The 19,307-nt window shown below is 41.9% G+C and overlaps 1 protein-coding gene across 2 annotated transcripts; it reads left to right on the forward strand.

The window, feature by feature from the left end:
- Window positions 1-204: 204 nt before the first annotated feature.
- Window positions 205-17,609, forward strand: LOC135437707 (membralin). Of its 2 annotated transcripts, XM_064695750.1 has the most exons (14): window positions 205-357; window positions 425-778; window positions 851-933; window positions 1,001-1,240; window positions 1,300-1,502; window positions 1,575-1,740; window positions 1,802-1,964; window positions 2,024-2,081; window positions 2,143-2,226; window positions 2,299-2,431; window positions 12,825-12,924; window positions 13,247-13,889; window positions 16,724-17,146; window positions 17,207-17,609. In XM_064695750.1, exons 2-14 carry the CDS (start codon window positions 659-661, stop codon window positions 17,536-17,538), a joined length of 2,748 nt encoding a protein of 915 aa, XP_064551820.1. In that variant the 5' UTR covers window positions 205-357; window positions 425-658; the 3' UTR covers window positions 17,539-17,609. The 2 variants fall into 2 exon arrangements, with proteins under 2 accessions (XP_064551820.1, XP_064551818.1); XM_064695748.1 differs by having other exon boundaries at window positions 16,724-17,608.
- Window positions 17,610-19,307: the final 1,698 nt, after the last annotated feature.

Below are 19,307 nucleotides of genomic sequence, written 5' to 3' on the forward strand. Positions count from 1 at the left end.
GATTCATAGAGCATTCCCTTTGATTTTGCTTCAAATCACTTAAAAATCAAATTGGCGCTCTGTCGACTAACAGTGTTGAAAAACATTATGGTGTACAAACAGGTTGGCAGCACTTTTTGTTTGTGACGTCACTAGAGCAAGGCCATTGACAAGTTTGATGCTGATTAGTAGCTGCACAAAAAAGCTATGTGATAAGCGCACTTCACACTTATGAGCGAACCCTAACATTTTCTCCATACCGTTAACATTGTCTGCTTGTTAACAGTGAGCCGTGACTCGTTACTAAACCGATTACTTGTATAGCATTTATAACGAGTTGGCAGCTCTGCTCTGACAACAACATAACTCACAATAATGGTAAGTAGTGCCTGTCTTTTTTGTTGCAATTTTTGATTATTTACTTATATTCAATAATTGCACAAAGCACTAGACAACAGCAGCTGATTGAATTGCAGCGCAGGTGTCACAAGCCACAAGGGACACCGAGAGAAACAGCAACAACAACAGCTGCGCAAACATTCACTTTTAGACACCTTCGGGGGAGGCTGACAAGTTGTGCGGAAGACGGTCGCCTCAAGACACGGAAGTGTTTTTTAAGTTGCTAGAAACTTGATTGAAAATCACCTTCGGAGCAGCGGCTGCTGATCGGAGCTCAGTCATGGCCGATGCTGGTGGCATGCCCGAAAATGCGGCCGAAATAGCCGTAGCCAATGCGATCAATAACATCAACGGGCGCAATCGTGTGCTGGCGGGCGGAGTGGGAGGTGGCGTTGGCCAAGTAAGACCCAAGCACACACACATACACACACAGAGACAACACATATAATTGCTTATCTGTAACATTTTGTAGAACAACATGATGAACATGCGGGATCGCCTATTTCATGCCATTTACTTTCGTGTGGCGGCCACCTACGCGGAGCTAGTGCCACGGTAAGTAGAAAGATTGAATCTTGAATCCCTCCAATTCCAATTGGACATCTCTCTATTTGCTTTGCAGCAAGGTGCAGCTGGCCATTGAGTTTTTGCTGCTGCTCAAAGCTTTGGTCTTCTTTTTTACCCTGGTCTATGTGCATACGGCTTTCATTAAGAATCCCTGCACCTGCCTGCAGGATGTGCAGAATTGGCCACGCGAGGGCGTTATCCGAGTGGAAATAATACCGCATCTGGCGGAGAAGCGTGCCATATGGCAGCGCATCAAGAGCGATCAGCAGCTGGTGCTGGCCTTAAAGCACACTTAGTAAGCCTTGACGTTGAATCTCCTCGGCTTTTACTTAACTTTTACCTACTCCATTGCAGCCACTATGGCGTGGGACCGCAAACGCTGGACAATCACAACAGGCTGAAACGCTACGAGGCGATACTGCGCAAACTGGGCCTGCCCGTGCGCCCCAATTTCGCGTATGGCAACGAGACCTTGTATTATTATTTTGATGCCATCAATATACTGGATAACTATGATCATCCCAGCGCCATACCGCTCAAGGGCGACGATGATGATGGTGCGTAATCAATGCGTAATCCTTTATATGTTATATATACAAATGTTACTCGTTATTCGCTTTGCCTTGCAGATGAGCAATATATTGTAGAGTACTCTCTGGAGTATGGACACCTGCGTCTGTCGGCTGCCACACGCAAACGTCTGAACATACCCGTGCTTACGGTGCAGCTAGATCCCAACACGAATGCCTGTTTCGGGGACAGATTAACGCGTTACCTGCTCAAGCGTTTGCTAGGGTAAATCAAGAAACTTTTGTTATGAAATTCAAAGTGTTAAAAGTTGCTTTTCCAATTGCAGCTACGATGATTTGCTAATGGCCTCGGTGCGCACCGTCGCCGAGAGGGAGGAGAACAAAGGTTATCTTCGCAACGTGATTACGGGCGAACATTACCGCTTCGTTTCCATGTGGTGGGCTGCCTGGAGCAGTTATCCAGCTGCTTTCTGTGTCATGCTGCTCTTTGTATGTCCGCCAAACAGTTTCTTTATTAATTAAATTAATTATTTGTTTGTCGCTTGCAGACTTTTTCCGTGTCCATGCTGCTGCGCTATTCGCATCATCAGATCTTTGTGTTCATAGGTAATTGGCTGGCCAAATGCAGATCAATTTTCGTGTGATACAATCTCATTTCTTTTCACAGTGGATCTGTTGCAAATGCTGGAGTACAATGTGTCTGCCCGGTTTCCCATTGCGCCCCTATTGACGGTCATATTGGCGCTAGTAGGTGTGCATAGCTCCCACTGTCTAGTCTAGAGCCTGGAATTATAGAATTAATCTTTTGTTTTATTTTTTGCAGGCATGGAGGCCATTATGTCGGAGTTCTTCAACGATACAACAACAGCTTTCTATATTATATTGATTGTCTGGATCGCGGATCAATTCGATGCCATCTGCTGTCACACAAGCATTACCAAGCGCCATTGGCTCAGGTGCGTTACCCGGCAGCTGCTGCTGGTTTTGTTAGAGTGTCGCTTTTTGTTTGTGCAATCGTCTGTGCCAAGAACAAATGACAAATTCAATTACATTAAGTTGAAGCATCCGTCGCAATCCTTTGCTGTCCGGACAGCATGTCCGGCTGCGGCTGCTGTTGAGCTCTGCTGAGCTCCGCTCACCCCCAGCACTTAACAGTTCATTTCGTTTTGTTCGCATATTTTTTTTTTGCTGCTTTCTTTCCTTCTGTGCTGGGGCGTATTTCACACTCAGCGCTCGTTCGGTTCGTTTCGTTTCGTTTGGTTGTTATTTGAAAATTAACTTGGCTTGCGCAAGCCTCCCCCGGGGCCAAAGCAAATCGACCAACACACAACACACCAAAGTCCCTCCGCATGCCGCCAGCGCACAGAGAACACAGAATTTCATCACTTAAGTCAACAAGCGTAACCCAAGCGGTGCCTTACCCAAACCCAAACCCAAACCCAAACCCCAACTGGGCCGCGCCATTAGCAAACATTTAAATAAACTTGTTTGTAATAGCTGCGAACACAAAATGGAATAAGTGAAAACCTACCAAAAAAAAAAAAAAGAATGTCTATAGAGCCGGGCAGCTGCGAATACTCCTCTATAAACATTAATGACCACGCACGTCATACAAAACTCAATCTCAACTCTAAACCCCGTTTTTCCCCTTTTATCAATTTTTTTTTTGCTCATTCTGGCTCGTCTCTTAAAAAAGACAAGTGAAAAGTGGTTGAGGGCGGGCTACTTTGCGGTTTATTGCGCGCACTTTGCATAATTGAGGAGCGCACAGTTTGAAATTATTTTTGGTAAATCTCTGGCCCCAGCCTCCCCGGCAGCGACAACATCGACAGCATCATCATCATCATGAAGATTTTTCAAACATTGCGCCCATCAATAATTCAAAGAGATACTTGAGTATTCCCTTTATTCGGCCAATGCCGGCCCAACCCGGACCGGCCCGGCCCGGCCCGTCCGTCTTCCTCTGTTTGCCGTTCATGAGTACAACCATTAGAAATTCATGCGGCGGCATTTACCAATCACTATTCCACTGCCGGCTCCTCAAATTTGGTGTTGATTTTGCGTAATTTGCGCCTGAATTAAAAGGCCATCAATGCGGCATGCTTCGAGCAGCAGCGACGTTCCACTTACCGTATTTATATTCATTAAACATTCATTGCCCACCGCCCCCCAACCCCTTGCCACGCCTTGTTCTGTGCTTAACAAGCTGTTTATTGTGCTTGGTCCCACACAAAAGTGGCCTCAATTTCCCAGCAATGCAAGCAACTAAATACTCGAGAGTCTTACTGCTGTGGACATTGCAAATCTCTAAGAAAACCTCGCTTAAAATATTGTATATGATATCGTCGTAGAGATCCTAATTCGGAGAGTTTTATTTGTGTTATGTGAAAATATAGGGAAACAGCTTAACTGGCCTTCTGCCCTCTCTGATTTATCTTCTGCTTAACTGCGTACAGTGTATATACCCATTTTGATACCCTGTTGCATTTAAATAGCCATATTCAAGGGTACAAAAGAGAATTGTCAACCATTTCACCCACACGTTATTCTCGCTAATTAGTCCTTTCACACTAATATATAGTTTTTAATGCGCTTGGTCCCAACATAGTACTGCTTTTTTTTTTACATTAATCCATCTCGAATAGCATCGTGCATTTCTAAAGCACAAAAATTGAGTTACAAGAGAATCAAAGATATGCTCGACAGAATAGAATTCTCTCTTATACGGAGATCGGCCTTTCTATGTGATTATCATGGCTCCGACTAATACTAACGTAATTTTCATTTAATTTATGCATTTATTATATGAAGAAATTATCCTTGGTGATACTAATATGTTTTTGACTCGCCCAATTTTCCTCCAGTTGTCGCTCTTTCCATCTCAATTTCTTTCTTTATCGCACATTCTCTCTCTCTCTAGCAGTCGTTCGCCCGCTTTCGGTCGCTTAGTCTCTTCCTCTGTCACTCATTCACTTAGTTTTTTTTTACTCATTTCTTTCCCTCTTGCACTTATATCTCTACCTCTTTTCCTTATCCCTGTTTCTTTTTACTGCCCTCATACTCCTAGTCCTTTCTTTCTCTTAATATTGTACTTTCTTTCTATTTCTTTCTCGCTTGCTTACTCTCTTCTCTTGTTTCTTTTTTTATTTTCCTTCTTCTTTTCTTAAACATTCATCCGTTCTCTGTGCTCTGTCTGTTCCTTTCCTCTGTCTTGCCCTAACTCTCACTGGCTTTTCGTCTCTCCCGTAAACGTCGCCTTTCTATGCGCTTTTCAAAATTCAAGGTAATGCCAACGCATTCCGTGGGCATCTTCCTGTCGAGCATATCTTTGAATCTCATTTTAATGCCATTTTCGTTCTATGGAACTATTTTTATTTATATCAGCTCTTTGATGTACAAATGCACGCAAGTGCACGATGAATAAGCTTAGAGGAATTAATGTGGGGAGCAAGTAGAAAAAAGAGAACTATGTAAGGACCAAGCGCATTAAAATCTCTATATTAGTGTGAAAGGACTAATTAGCGAGAATAACATGTGGGCAAAATGGTTGACAATTCCTTGTTTTCTTTCCTTGGAAACATTCTCAACCCACGGCCATTCATAATAATTTGTCTACTTTTCTAAATCTCATCTGGTTTTCTAGTATCCTTCCTTGTGCTTATTTGGCTTAGGTTTTCCTGGTAATTTTATTGACACACTAATGCGCTTTCAAAATAGATAATAATTAATCAGAAAAAATACATCTCGATTGTGAATTATTTAAATCCCATTTAAATATAAAATATTGATTGCAGCAGGAGTCCTTGCTGATTTTGGCTCAGTTACCCTTATGGGCATTTCCTGGGAATCAAAGCAATCATAAATGTTTGGGTATTAGGCACAAGTTCGGGTTGTTATTCTCCATCATCTCCTTCTTCTTTCTCTTGTTTTGCTTAAGGAAACTCTTTGAAAATATATGTTTACCTATGAAATGCGCAATTTCGTAGCCCATTTTGGGCCGCTGAGCTGGGCCACACACACACACACACACACACACGCACACACATGAAATGCATTCAGGGGGCAGGACAGCAACAGCAGAGCCTGGCATATGCAGATTTGTGTCCTGCCACGCCCCCCACGCCGCCGCACGCCCAGCGTCTAGAGTGGCACAAGTAAAAATTAATTTTGTAAAAAGTCGAAAACATATTGGCTGAGCTCATCATGCATACACGCACACACATCCTGTTTGTTTGCCTGTGTGCTTGTGTGTGTGTGTGTGTGTGTGTGTGTTGTGTGTGTGTGTGGTGTGTGCGTGTGTATGGCGTGTGTACTTTGGTTCGGTTTAATTTTGCTGTTATTGACCGCCCGAAGCAATCGAAGCGGGGGCCTTCCTTTCGACCCTTGCTGCTGCGCATAGCCTTTGCTTTTTATACCCTCAACTCATTGTAAATGTTTACGTGTTGGGTATATTGTTTTCGTGGGAATGTAGGTAACAGGCAGAAGGAGCAATCGCTGAGCCTTAAAGCATATATATTTTTGATCGGAATCAGCTGAGTTAATCTAGCCATGTCCGTTTGTCTGTCTATATATGTACAAAAGCTAAAGGCTGGAAATTTGAAATATATATTTTCCTATATCATAGGCAGCAGAAGTTTTGAGACAAGGGACAAAGCATAGTTCGAAAGTTCTAAAAGAACACAATTTGCAATATTTCACTTTTTGGATATTTCCCCCAAGATTGACGAACAAACACTTATTTTAAAAGATAGCTCTTTGAACTTTGGTATATACACAATCTCATATGTCACATTTACGCCCTACAAATTTTACAAGAATCGGACTATAAAGACCGAGATTAAAAGAGAACACATTGTTCATATAAACATACTGTGGATTTAAGGGAAGAAGAAGCTGCGTATATTCGTATATATGTGTGCATGCATACACTTTATCTAAAGTAGAAACCTAGATAGGATATCTCCAGGATATCTCCTAGTCGCGCACTCCTGTCTAGAGCCCGTTTTCTTATTCCTTTCGTGCTGCCTGCTCCTGCGGTTATGGGTTATGGGTTACGCAAGGGACATGCTTTGGAGAGCAGGGAAGGGAGGGGGAGGGTGGCGCGCCGACATAGGGTTAGCTTCCTGCCTCCAGAGTCCAGGTCCAGTCCTCTTCCATAGGCAACTTCCTGTCTGGTGCGCTGCCATTTTGGTTGCCTGTTTGCGGTTAGCTGCGATTGAAGTTTGGCTTAAAGACCAAGCGTTAATTAGCCAGCTTAAGCTCTGCGCCGAGCTGCAAGCGTTGCAGCAGCTGCCGCTGCAGCTCCAGCTTAAGCAAGGGGCGGGAGGGAGTGTAGGGGGGGGGGGGGTGGTGTAGAGCTGCTCAGGTATTTGCTCGGCCCTAATTGACTGCCGTCAGCGACTTTAAAGTGGCATCAAAGCAACTCGTTTGCGGCACGTTTAAAAATAATTCTGTTAATCGCCGTTTAACGAGCAGGCGCCAAAAATGTACACAGAGCATAATTTGGCAGCCCTTTCGGCCCCCCCCCTTTAAGGGCCGCCCCTGGTTGACTTTGGACCAAGCGGCTTCCTGTGCCGCGTAATGCTGCTTTTGTGCTTAAATCTGGTTGCCACGGCACGGGGCAGACGACACGTATTAAATGAGCTGCAAAAGTGTACAAAAAAGCAAGAAATCAGGCACAAGCGATGTCTTGCGCAGATTGACAAACCGACGAAGGGACAGACGGACGGACGGACGGACGTACAGACGGACGTCTGGGAATTGCGTGGCATTGGCGGCTTCAAAGAGCAAATTTTATCAGGCCAAAAGTGAAAGGGGTTGGATGTTATTATTTGTGCGTGGGGCTGTTGCGGGTTCAAGTTCGGGTTCGGGTTCGGGTTCGAGTTGCCAGCTCGGGCAAAAATTGTAACAGTCGCGCGTTTCAAGTAGCTGCGACCCCTCCGCCGGCAACCCCTCACCTTACGCAACCGTCCCCCGCCCCCCACCAACCGCCTGCCCCCGCCTTGGCGCGCCTTTTGCCGTTGCCTGTTGTTTACACGCTTGTTATGCGTACCTACTTACATATAAGTATACGCTCTTCTTTTATATACGTATATATTTATGCCATAAGTATATATAGATTTGTTTGCTTGTTAACCCCACGGAAAACCCTTGAACTCCCCCCTCCCCACCCTGGAGTCCTTTTTATACACTCGTAGAGGGTATTTTAATTCTGTCATGAATTGTGTTACGCGTGGAAGCTGTCATTTTTGTTTCTTTAGAGCAAATACGTATATATTCCTGACTATAAATCAGCAACTGATAGCCTGATTCCACTATGCCCCACATTTTGTACATTTACATACTAAACATTATGCGATTCCATTAGCGAGACTCCATTGTCGGCAGCATCTGAAAGGAAAAATAATGTCTACTTGAATAAACAACTGAATTTCTTAACATTCGCCAAAAATGTGAGAAATGTTGATAGTGGAAATTGGCAATTAGATATGTGAGAGTGGTATGATATGTTGTTTATAATGGGAAAACGTACTGGCAACATACTTTACATATTATACATTTTGAACATTGGCAAAAAATGTAAGAAATGTTGATAGTAGAATTTGGCAATTAGATGTGTGAGCATGATGGGATATGTTGTTACAGGCTAGCATGTACTTAACATTCTTAGCATTTTTAACATTCAGCAAACATGTCAAATGTAAGAAATGTTGTAGTGAAATTTGGCAATTAGATATGTAAGAGTGGGGAGATATGTTGTTACAGGCAAGTATGTACTTCACATACATAACATTTTTAACATTCGGCAGACATGAGATAAATGTTGATATTGGAGTTCTTTTTTAAGAGGGTATTTAACATTCGCCCTGCCGTATACAGTCATTCTTTCGGGTTCCGCAGCTCCTTCAGCTTGGTATTCGAAAAGGTGGCGCGTTTGGCCTCTGAACGTCAAATGTTGAAGGCATTGGCAACCATTGGCAGCGCATTTCTGCCCCCGCCTGGCCCTTCGCGGGCCTTACCCTTGCCCCACCCAATGCTAGCTCCTTGTTTTTCGTGTTGATTGAGATCATGTTACGCAAAGTATAATTGCGTCAAGTTTGTTTTGCTGCCATAACTTTTGTCCGCGAGCCAACGCCTCGAACCCAATGCCGCCGCCTGAAGTGGCCTGGCCTCTGGCTTGCCATATCCTTTGGCCTGTCACCTAGCCACCCTCTCCCCACTCACTCCCCCCCCCCTCTCCCCTCCACCTCTCCGTTGTGCGCTCTTGTTGTTCAAAGGTGCAGTTGATGAGTGTTCGTAACGAGGCGAAATCGCTTCATTGTTATACGCGTTATAGTTTCAGCTTGTTTGCTTTTCTCTCCTCTTGTCATTTTGCTCCTTTATTATTATTTTTTGCCTCTTATTTTGTTTGCTTCTTTGTTTGTTTGTTGTTTATTTATTTGTTTGTTTGCCAACGTGGCGTATGCGCAACGTGCCCTTCTATGCAACGCCGCGCGGCGGCTGCTTCAATTTATGCATGAAAATGGATCGTTTACACGCATTTATCAATGAATACACACATGCACACACTCACACACACAAGCACTCACACACACTCAGACTCTTTCACACTCTCATTTGTCTGGCATTGTACTTCAGCTTTGTTATATTTCAATTAAGTGAATCAGATTTTCCAAAAAAAATATCGTTAACATTTCTCACGTTTTACAACAATTGAGTGTATATTTGAGTGTGTGTGTTTGAGTGTGTGTGTGTGAGTTAATTGATATTTTTGATTGCACTTCTAAAAATTGCATTCAATTCGAGACCGTGCATAACATTCGATAGTAGTGCGTAATCAAACGAGGTGGGAACAAACAATATGTATCAATAGCGCGAGTTATGAAACATATCCGATTTCGAAACTTAATTATTTTTTTCCCCATTGTCTTATGAGTGAAGGAATAATAACTAATACGATTTATATAACACTTTGGCGCTGTGACGCATTTGCTGTAATTTGAGAATTATTAAAAGTCTCAAATGAGCTTTACCATTTTTCAAATTAACTTATATTAATATAATACGAAACTTACGTAAAAAGACATGTGAGCATGTTAGGTGGCCAGGGATGTCAGCTTTTTATTTTTTATAGAGTCATAGAGTTACCAAGAACACAGATGGGATCATCGTTGCTTCGCTTATGTAAGAAACTGATTTTAAAGGCACAGCTCTGAATGCGCATAACATAATTTAAATATCGAACTGCATTAGGAATTGCACCTTATAGATAAGATAAATTAACATAAATTAACAGAGCGCTCACTTATGCTTCAAAATTTAACAGTATTCAAAATAGTATACAGAATGTAACTTCTTTAGGCAGATGCTGTTAAAAAATCAGTTGCGAATGATGCTTTAACAGACCTGTAACAGGCTTACATAGATAAGCTTTAACAGAGCGTTTGCAGCTGAAAAGTAGGCAACAGATCGAGTCACAGAGAAAAGAGAGCATTAACAGAACTCTAACAGAGCTAACTTGGCTGTTAGCTAGCAGTTACATTACGAGATCCCTAACAGTGTTATAACAGGCACATTAGCACAGGCGAAACGTATTGCATTTAAGCTACATAACTTTGTAGATATTCGATATATGAATATTTGCATATGTAAAAACCGAATCTAATCGATTAGTGTAAATGCAACGGGAACAGGTACGCGTATTTATCGCAGCACTTTAGCCAAATCGTCTGGATTAATGCTGCAAAACCACTTGGGAAGCATCGTAATATTCATATGCATTCCACCCAATCGGCTTATCCAATATGCAAATGCTGTGTGTGCGCGTTTGGGGGTGTGTGTGTGTGGGTGTGACTCAAGTGCTTGCAAGCTCATTGAGCACTTTGCCCATTATATTGAGGAATATATCCCTGGCAACAGCTGCACCCTTCATCAGCAGCTCCAGCCGCGTCTGCGTCTGTGTTTGCTGGCAACAAATAAACACTTGTGACAGCACCGATCGGATCAGTGTTGCCTTTTGCCCCGAGCAATATGCCCCTGCAACGTGCTGCTGCCCCCGCTACCCCCGCTTGGCACTGACGCACCTGCCACCTGCTGGTTTGTCTGCTGCGTTGTTTGCTTTGGGGCTCTGCTTATTTAAGCATGCAACGCTGCCAATAGCAGCAGCAGCAGCGCCCACATATTCACACATGCAACAGTTGTTCTGACAGCCCTATCAGCCCCCCCCCCCTCTCCCCCCGTCCATTGTAAGCAGCGACGTCTGTCGCTGCTGCAACATCATTTGCCCTCATTTCCGTTCGGTCGAAGGATATGAATGCCAATAGCACTTCCTTGGCGCACATCCGTTGCGACACGCCGCTGGCTCTGGCATCAAGCTGGAGGACTGAGTGGCGTGGTGGCAGAGAGGGGGACGGGGAGGGGGTGTGGCAAAGGAGCTGCCTGTTCCGCCCGCTTGGCGCTTGTCAACGCTACGCTACATTAGGAAAACGAATGAAACGGAAACGAACAAGCGATAAGTGTTGTCTACGTGTCGTTCGCTTTCACTGTCTTCGTGAGGTTCTCGAGGGTGCGGGTGCCGGTTGTCGGTTGCCGGGTGCGGGGTGTGCGGAAATTGCTGCAAAGCGTTTGGCACGATGTGTCCATAATGCTGTCACATGCCGCATGCCACAGGCCACCCACTGGAAAGGCTTGCGAGCCAAATAAGTGTCGTGTGTCTTCATTTGTCGCTGTCGATTCTGATGTTCGTTTATGTGCGTGTGTGCAAGGGTGTGTGTCTGTGCGTGTGTGTGTGTGCACAATCAACTCAAATTAAATTCAATAACATAACTCAATCATGGCTATGCCCAATCCCATTCCCACGCCCACACCCATTGTCCAACGTCCAGCGGTATTGTAAAAATAAATTAAACTTGAATTCCGCTGGACACTCAAGACACGACCCTCTGCTTATGGTTATGGCTTTCTCCTGCTCCTGTTCCCCTTCCTGTTCCTGTTCCCGCTCCTGTTCCTGCTGCTGCTTCTTATCAATGAGCTGCCGTCGCTGCGTGTCGCTCATTGTGTTTATTATTTGTTGTCTTTGGCCTGCATAACAACAATTCAACTAACACAGCGCCAGCAATTATTTATATTATTAAATCCTCTTGAGTGTCTTCGCCATTCTTGTTATACCCAGCAATTAAGCCTATTGGGGACGCCTCTTACATTAACGAAAGAAGCGACTGGAAATCGTGCATATTAGGCGACGTGCAATATTCGCCAGCCCAGACAAGAGTCGAGAATTGATGATAAAAAAGAATAAGAGAGGCATTTAAAGAAGCGACAGGCTGATAGAATTATAACACTTAGCTCTTGTATAAAAGAGAAGCTGAGAGAAACCCGGTAAAAGAAGAAGTGAGGCGTGAAACAAGAGGAAAAAGAGGCCATCAAACGTTATGGCACTTATCAACACTAGGTCGGAGCGGCCTAAAGAAAGTAGATAAAGTGAAGAGAGAAGCGGCGTTGAGAGAGACTAAAGAGAGAAGCGTTAAAAGGCTTGGCATTTTATGAAAGGGAGAAGTTGATAAGCTGTAGAGAACGAAAACAGAATGTAGTATGCATAATTATGTAAAAAGGCGATGAAAGAAGTGAAAAGAGAAGAAAAAGACGTGAGGATACATTCAAAATTGAGATTCTTATGCAAGAGAGAAGCAAAGTGATGCTTTCCACAAGATGCAGAATAAAGCGATTAGAGAAGCAATGTGGAAATCAAATTAAACCTGTGTTGCACAAGATGTTCGATTGGCCTAGAAAAGCTAAGCAGAAGGAAGAAGGAAGTATTAAGATCGGCAAAGAGAGAAGCGACAGAAAAAGACTTATCCTAATGGTATCTCCTCCATTAGCAAAACAGAATTGCATATCACTTTGCAAACTTCTCGCAACGGTTCTCACGCTTCCAACAAATACAGGGTATCGCCAGCGTCGTGCAGCCTAGCACACAGCAGTCCGTCATTTATATCAATTGTTGTAAGTGTTATTGTTGTGCTTGTTGTCAGTTCAAGGCGTTACTTATGTCATGCCACGGTCCGACTGTCTGTCCGACTGCCTGTCTGACCCATTTCTTTACAGCTTAGCTTAGGGCATGGGATGGGCAGCAATAAAATGCGGAAGAACCAAATAATTTGTTGCTTTTTATTTGAGCAAATGTTAAATGCAATATTATTGAATGGTAATCATGACCCGAAGCACATAAATACCTAGACGAATCTATATTTTGATAAGGGTTAGGGTTGCGCACAACAACAAAGGGGTGTGTGTATATATAATTCTCTTTCTCTGTGTGTGTTAACCGAAACTTTTGTTGTTTGCTTACAGATTCTTCTACCTATATCATTTTGCTTTCTATGCGTATCACTATCGCTTCAGTGGACAATATCGTAGCCTGGCGCTGCTCTCCTCCTATCTATTCATACAGGTAACTATGCTGCATTATGAAAGCAACAATTCTCCTTGTTGTTGTTGTTTTTGTTACGCAACTGGAGCCAGTTTCTGGCTGTCAACTGCATGACAAATTACCCAGCGCATTATTGTCTGCCTGCCTGCCTGCCTGCCTGCCTGCCTGTCTGTCTTTCTGTCTGTCTGCCTGTCTATTTGACTGTGGACTCACGTGTAGACAGCGTCCCGTCACGTGCCTGACAACTGCCCTGGCTCCATTGCGTAACACATTCGTTTCTCTCTCTCTTTATCCCTCTCTCTCTCTCTCTCTCTCTCCCTCTCTCTCCCTCTGTCTCTTTCAGCACTCGATGGTATTCTTCTTTCATCGTTATGAGCTGCCCGCCATTATGGCCCGTCATGTCATCATCATCTCGCGTAATCAACCCAATGCGGCAGCTGCTGGCGCTGGCGCCGCTCCAGTTGCAGCTCCTGGCCAGCAGGCGGCGCTGCAACGTGCTCGTGTGATTGTCATGCGACTATTTGGCCAGTTGGCCGCACAGCGTCAGGGACAGGGCCAGGGCCAGGCAGCAGGCGCCGGCGTAGGCGCAGCTGGAGCCGGACCGGGCGCCGCAGCAGTTGTTGCCATCGCCCAGCCGGCGCACAATGCCACCGCAGCGCTGGCGAATGCTTTGGGTAATCTGAGGCGGCTGCCCTTGGTGGGGCAGTGGTTGCACGGGCGCGACCAGTTCGCCACCGAGCGACGCGTCTTCTTGGGCCAGGGACACGGACATGGCCAGATGATGCATGTCCGGCTGCAGCGCATCAATGTGGCCGATATACCCGGTCTGCAGACACGCGCCGCGGCTGCAGCAGCGGCAGCAACAGCCGCAGCAGTGGCAGCAACAGCAGCAGCGCAGGCGGCAGCAACAGCCGCCGCGGCAGCAGCAACTGCGGCAGCAGCAGCTGCAACGCCCTCAACAACAACAACAACAGCAACAACTGAAGGTAACTATGCACATTAATTAATAATTGCTACTCTTAATATTGTTACTATTATGAGGGCAATAATTATTAATATATATTACTTATATTATTGTAATAATTATTATCATTATTAATTACTATTATCACTATTATTACTGCAATAATTATTTATATATATTACTAATATTATTGTTATAATTATTATTATTATTAATCACTATTATCACTATTATTACTGCAATAATTATTAATATATATAACTAATATTATTGTAATAATTATTATCATTATTAATTAATATTATCAATATTTTTGTTTTTAAAAGAATTATAATTAATATTATCAATATTATTGCTATAAGTTTTATTATTTATTATTATCAATATTTTTGATTTTAATAGAATGAATATTATTATTATTATTTTCTTTCCGGGGTTTAATTTGTTAAAATCAAAAATGAAAAGCAATTTGGTTTTAATATTTATTATGCCTTATTAATTTTTATTTTTATTGTTATTATTATTATTATTATTATTATTGCAGTTAATATGATTAATATTCATATTATTATTATTAATGCTGTTCATTTTATTGTTACTAGAAACTTTATTATTATTGCTAATACTAATAATTGCAGTAATGACAATTACTTATTATTATTATTATAAGTAAACGTAAAAGTATAAAGTTAATAACGGGGCTAAGAAAGAAACTGTCGTTGGTTATGTTTACGGTTTGAACCAGCTCCCTGAGCTGTGGTTCAAACTTTCGTATAACTTTATTTGAACTTATTTAAATGATTCAAACTTTTCTTGATTAACAATCGCCCGTTGTACCGAAAATATTGCAAATCCTATTTATTTTCATATACACGATGCGGGCTAGATTTGATCTCAACCCAAAATTGGCATCTACCAAAAGTTAGAGCTCAAGCTATTTATTTCCCTAATATATATAAGTACTTATAATATCTATGTTTGTATAAATTGTGTATTGATGTTATCTGTATATTATGTATTTTTATTTGAAGCCAAATAAGTTGAGCTAATATTATCCCTCACTTCAGGTGTTGGTTAATCATATTTTTATAGGAATAAAATCTAAATTGGAATGCGGGCTCAAATCCCCCTTGGTAACTCCTTCTGCTAAGAGAACATTAGGTACAAGTTTGGGACTCGCCGCCCGCATTCTCATTGTTCAGCTGTGCCTCCCGATTGACTGTGTCACTCAGATTGTTCGTCTCGGCGAGGACGGCAGCTATGTAAATGATTGTCCAGTGTTTGTCTAAACCCTTGCACACGCTTCATTGCGCTCAATTTGGCGGCTTTAAAGCTGTTGGTCGGCAATCTAATGGCACAAATAACTGTGACTGTTGCCAACGTTGTGCCCCATCGTCTGTGCAATCAGCCGGAAGATAAATTTAAATATTTCGTTTCAGGTGCACTCGAAAACGCACTCAGCAAAAAATACAAAATAAAACGGGCCAAACAAAATGAAAAAAAAAATATCCCAAAAAATAAATGTACACAAATCTCTGATAGTCTCGCATGTGTAAACAAGTTTAAACCGTTCGCTGTGGGTTTGCTGAAGATTAAATACCCTCTGATATGACTATCTGATCTCGGCTAAGCTGTCTTCCTTTTTTATTTTTGATGGGCGAATCAGGCAAACAGTTTTTTTTTTGGGATTCTTTTCTTTAAGTTGACAATATGTTAGTTGGTAATATTATGCTCTCTCTAATAACAGCTGTACTTTAAATTATTCCAATTCTGAATTATATATATGAGTATAAAACCCCTTAAAACTAATATATATTTTATACCATGCCACTATTATCCGAAATGCCAAATAGAAGCCTGTTAAACAGAACTGCAGGACAATATTTTATAAAATCAAAGGAACAGACGCGGAATTATGAATATGTTGAAATATTGTTCTAGTGTATATCGCTCTTCTATGCGATTTTCATGAATTCAAGTAAGGCTTGATAGAGAGAGTTTTTGACATTAATTATCTATTATTTATGTCACTATAATCCAATCCGCCAAATACAAGCCTGTGAACCAGAACTTAAAGAGAATTTCGCATAAAATCAGTAGAACTGACGCAGGATTATAAATAATTTCAAGTGTATCGCTCTTCTATGCGATTTTCACGAATTCAAGTAAGGCTCGCAGCTAGCGATTGATTGAAAGAGGAAGTTGAAAGGTAAAAGGTGCAAATGAGATTAATATAGAGTGAAAGAGAAAGTCGAAGGAAGAATTGTGCGTAGACTGAGAGTGACATTAGGAAAGATAAAGAAATGAGAGAAAGAGAGAGGGTGTGAGAGAGAGAGAAAGAGAGAGAAGGAGATACGGCTTTAAGGTTTTATTTAAAATCATGAGAATTGCATAGCTTGGCGAATAGGAAAGGTTTTAAAGTCTTTACAAGATATAAGGTAAAACAAGTTTCCACAGCTCTCCATTCAGATCAAAAATATACAGTGTAACACACATACATATACACAACCTGATGTTACCCATTTAGTGAGTTTTTTTTTTAGGCAGAAGGGTATAAAAAGCAGTGGCAATAAATGTCAAAAGAGGCGGCGCACTCGAACATAAAAAAGCGTCAATATTAACGATATAAAATATAAATGCGAACTGTCTGTGCAGACCACGCCCATTTGGAGCAACTTCTACCACTCAGCCCACTTTAACCTCTATCCCCTTGTCTGTTTTTTTGTATGTTAACAATAATATGAAATTATTTCTCAATTCCGAGCGAATGTTTTGTAGATTGTAACGCGCCTGTCATTTCCTGTTTTATTTTCACTTTATTTCATTGCTAACTTTGCCATTCTTTGCATATTTTAGATGTCGAATCAAATCATGGACAAGAACGAAGCCAAGCGCCAACAGTAGCAGCAGCAGCAGCAGCAGCAGCAACAACAACGATGATAAACAGCATCAATGATGCAGGAGCAACTGAGCAGGAGAGGATTGCGGCGGGGGAAGCAGGAGTAGGAGCAGCGGAAACAACCAAAGTCAAGCAGCAGTTGGAGCAGGGCTTGGATCTGGGACAGGCTGGCATACCGAAGATGTTGAAAAATCGAAATTTTGCTGCGGCGGATATTATAAATATGCCGGATACGGCGGAAACTAACACAGCAGCAACAACAACAACAACAACAACAGCAGCAGCTGAGCCCTCGCAGCTGCCAGCCTTGGCAAAGCAATTAGCAAATAATTTGCCAGCTCAAAGGACGCAGCAGCAGCAGCGGCAGACGCCGTCATCAGGTGAAAAGCAAAGCAGTTCAACTGACCAGCCGAGGGAAAACAACAAAGTAACACCCACAGCAAGTGCAGCCTTCACGTCAAAACAATCCAGAGCAGACGTCCAGGCTGCGTCTGGAGCAGCTTGGGCCAATCCAAGCACAATGATGGATGGCAGGCAAACAGTTGATTTTATAGAAGGCGACAGCTTCACGTCAACAGCAAATTACAACGCAACAAACCACATGCAGCAGCAGGGGCACAAGGAACAGCTGGAGCAGGAGCAGCAGCGGAAGGAGGCGCGGAAGGAGGAGCGGGAGGAGGAGGAGGAGCTGCCGGCCAGGCTAATGAAAACTCTACCGCATACATCAAACCAAGTGACAACAGCAGCAGAAGCCGCAACAGCCAACAACTGAATAAGAAGACAAAATCCCACACTCTGCGTGTTGCATGTGGGGTGGAGCATGGGGCATGGGGCATGGGGGATGGGGCATGGGGCATGGTCCTGGGATGTTAATGGGCCCGCCCAAAAAAAAAAAAGAGAAAAAAAACGAAACATTAAGACCATTATGCAAGCATATAAAACAGCTAGTAAATTTTAGATAATTTGCCTGGTGTACTTATGTCTAGAGCATGCACGCCCCGTGTCTGTCTGAGCGAGTGTGTGTGCGAGCGAGCGTGCGTGTGTATGTGTGTGTGAGGGGGGGTGTGCGTGTCTAGCTAGACAAACTTTCAGATTTTTCGGTTTTCGCATGCAAAAACTGTGTTACTTAGTGATTTTTAACTACAAATTAATGTGTGTTAACCATGGCAACAGCTGGCGGCAGGCTGCTCACTTTTTAATTAGCTGCCAAAATGTGTGGACAGTTTTGTTTTGTTTGCCACAATAAATAAACAACAACAACAACAACAACTTATGCAACATAATACATATTAAACAGCTAGTCGATTCTGCAAAAAAAAATAGAAAAACATAAATTGCAAAATAAGTTTAAAACGAAAATATAAAAGATATATGTGAAAAATATAACAAAAAAAAAAAGAACAAATATTGCGCGCTTTGCATAGTTTTTGCATTATTTTTTAATTACATCCGTTTTTGATGATCTATTTTTTTTGTATATTTTTATTTCGCTGTCGGTTTTTACCTTTTGCCCAAAGACATTGATGTTATATGGACTTTCTGACCAGTTGCGATTATTTGTTATGCGCTTCTATTTATTTTTTATTGTTCAAATGTAATTTTAATTTCGATTTGCGTTTTGAGTTTGTTTGAACAGCTATTTGCATTGTGCGTTTTTTATTCGCTCCCAGATTGAATGAAGCGTAATAATTACGGACACACACACACACACACACACACACGGACACACACTGTGAATATATTCATAAATATATAGTTGAAATAATCTATTTGTTGTTTACGAAATGTTTTTGTGTTAATTAATAAAGCAGCAGTAAGTGCGTTGCGTTTGTTTGAAACATTCGATAACCTTGTCTTGATCAAGTTCCACAAAATTGAATATATTTCTATTGTATTTTATTTAGTTTTGCATATGTGTGTGTGCGTGTGTGTGTGTGTCTGATATGAAAATACGTGGAAAAACTAAAATTTAAGCAATTTAACTTTGACTACATGTTCTTCTGCCCCTTTTTACACAATCATTGCGAAAGGAACATTTCGAACATACATATAATACGACTATTTACTACTATAAAAAAATCTATATATATATATACATATACACATTTATGTGCATACTGAGAGAGCAGTTCCCTTGAACTACGCTCAAATGTTATTTCTAAATGTGTAAAAATATACAATATTTAAAACTTAACTGGCGTTTAATTACAATTTACAATATTTCCAGCCGAAACAAATGCCAAGAAACTAAACAATTTTGGATGCTTTGTTTATTTCAAAAGAACATTCCGCTAGAAATTGAGTTTAATTTCAACAGAGTTTGCTAACTTTAAGAGCAATAAATTAACGCAACAATGTTCTGAGTAGCAAACTTTTAAAATGTTGATCAAATGTTTATACTTATTATTATGCAGCAAAAATCTTAAGGACATGCGTCAAATCAATACTCAAATGGAGAACTCTAAATGCACATGAAATGAATACTGAAATGTGAAACGAAATGAAAAGTGTTAAGGAAAAACTCGAAATGTAGCCAAGGGT

Source organism: Drosophila montana, unplaced genomic scaffold (genome assembly GCF_035044405.1).
Source record: "Drosophila montana isolate Dmon_TW-CO22-7 unplaced genomic scaffold, ASM3504440v1 contig_3833_1, whole genome shotgun sequence".
Taxonomy (NCBI): Eukaryota; Metazoa; Arthropoda; class Insecta; order Diptera; family Drosophilidae; genus Drosophila; species Drosophila montana.

What these genes read in the sequence shown, in the direction of transcription:
- LOC135437707 (XM_064695748.1), top strand. Translation starts at nt 659, where the DNA reads ATGGCCGATGCTGGTGGCATGCCCGAAAATGCGGCCGAAATAGCCGTA. An exon ending in CAAGGGCGACGATGATGATG is followed by an intron (nt 1,503 to 1,574) that starts GTGCGTAATCAA and finishes TTTGCCTTGCAG; the next exon opens with ATGAGCAATATATTGTAGAG. An exon ending in AACAACAGCAACAACTGAAG is followed by an intron (nt 13,890 to 16,723) that starts GTAACTATGCAC and finishes TGCATATTTTAG; the next exon opens with ATGTCGAATCAAATCATGGA.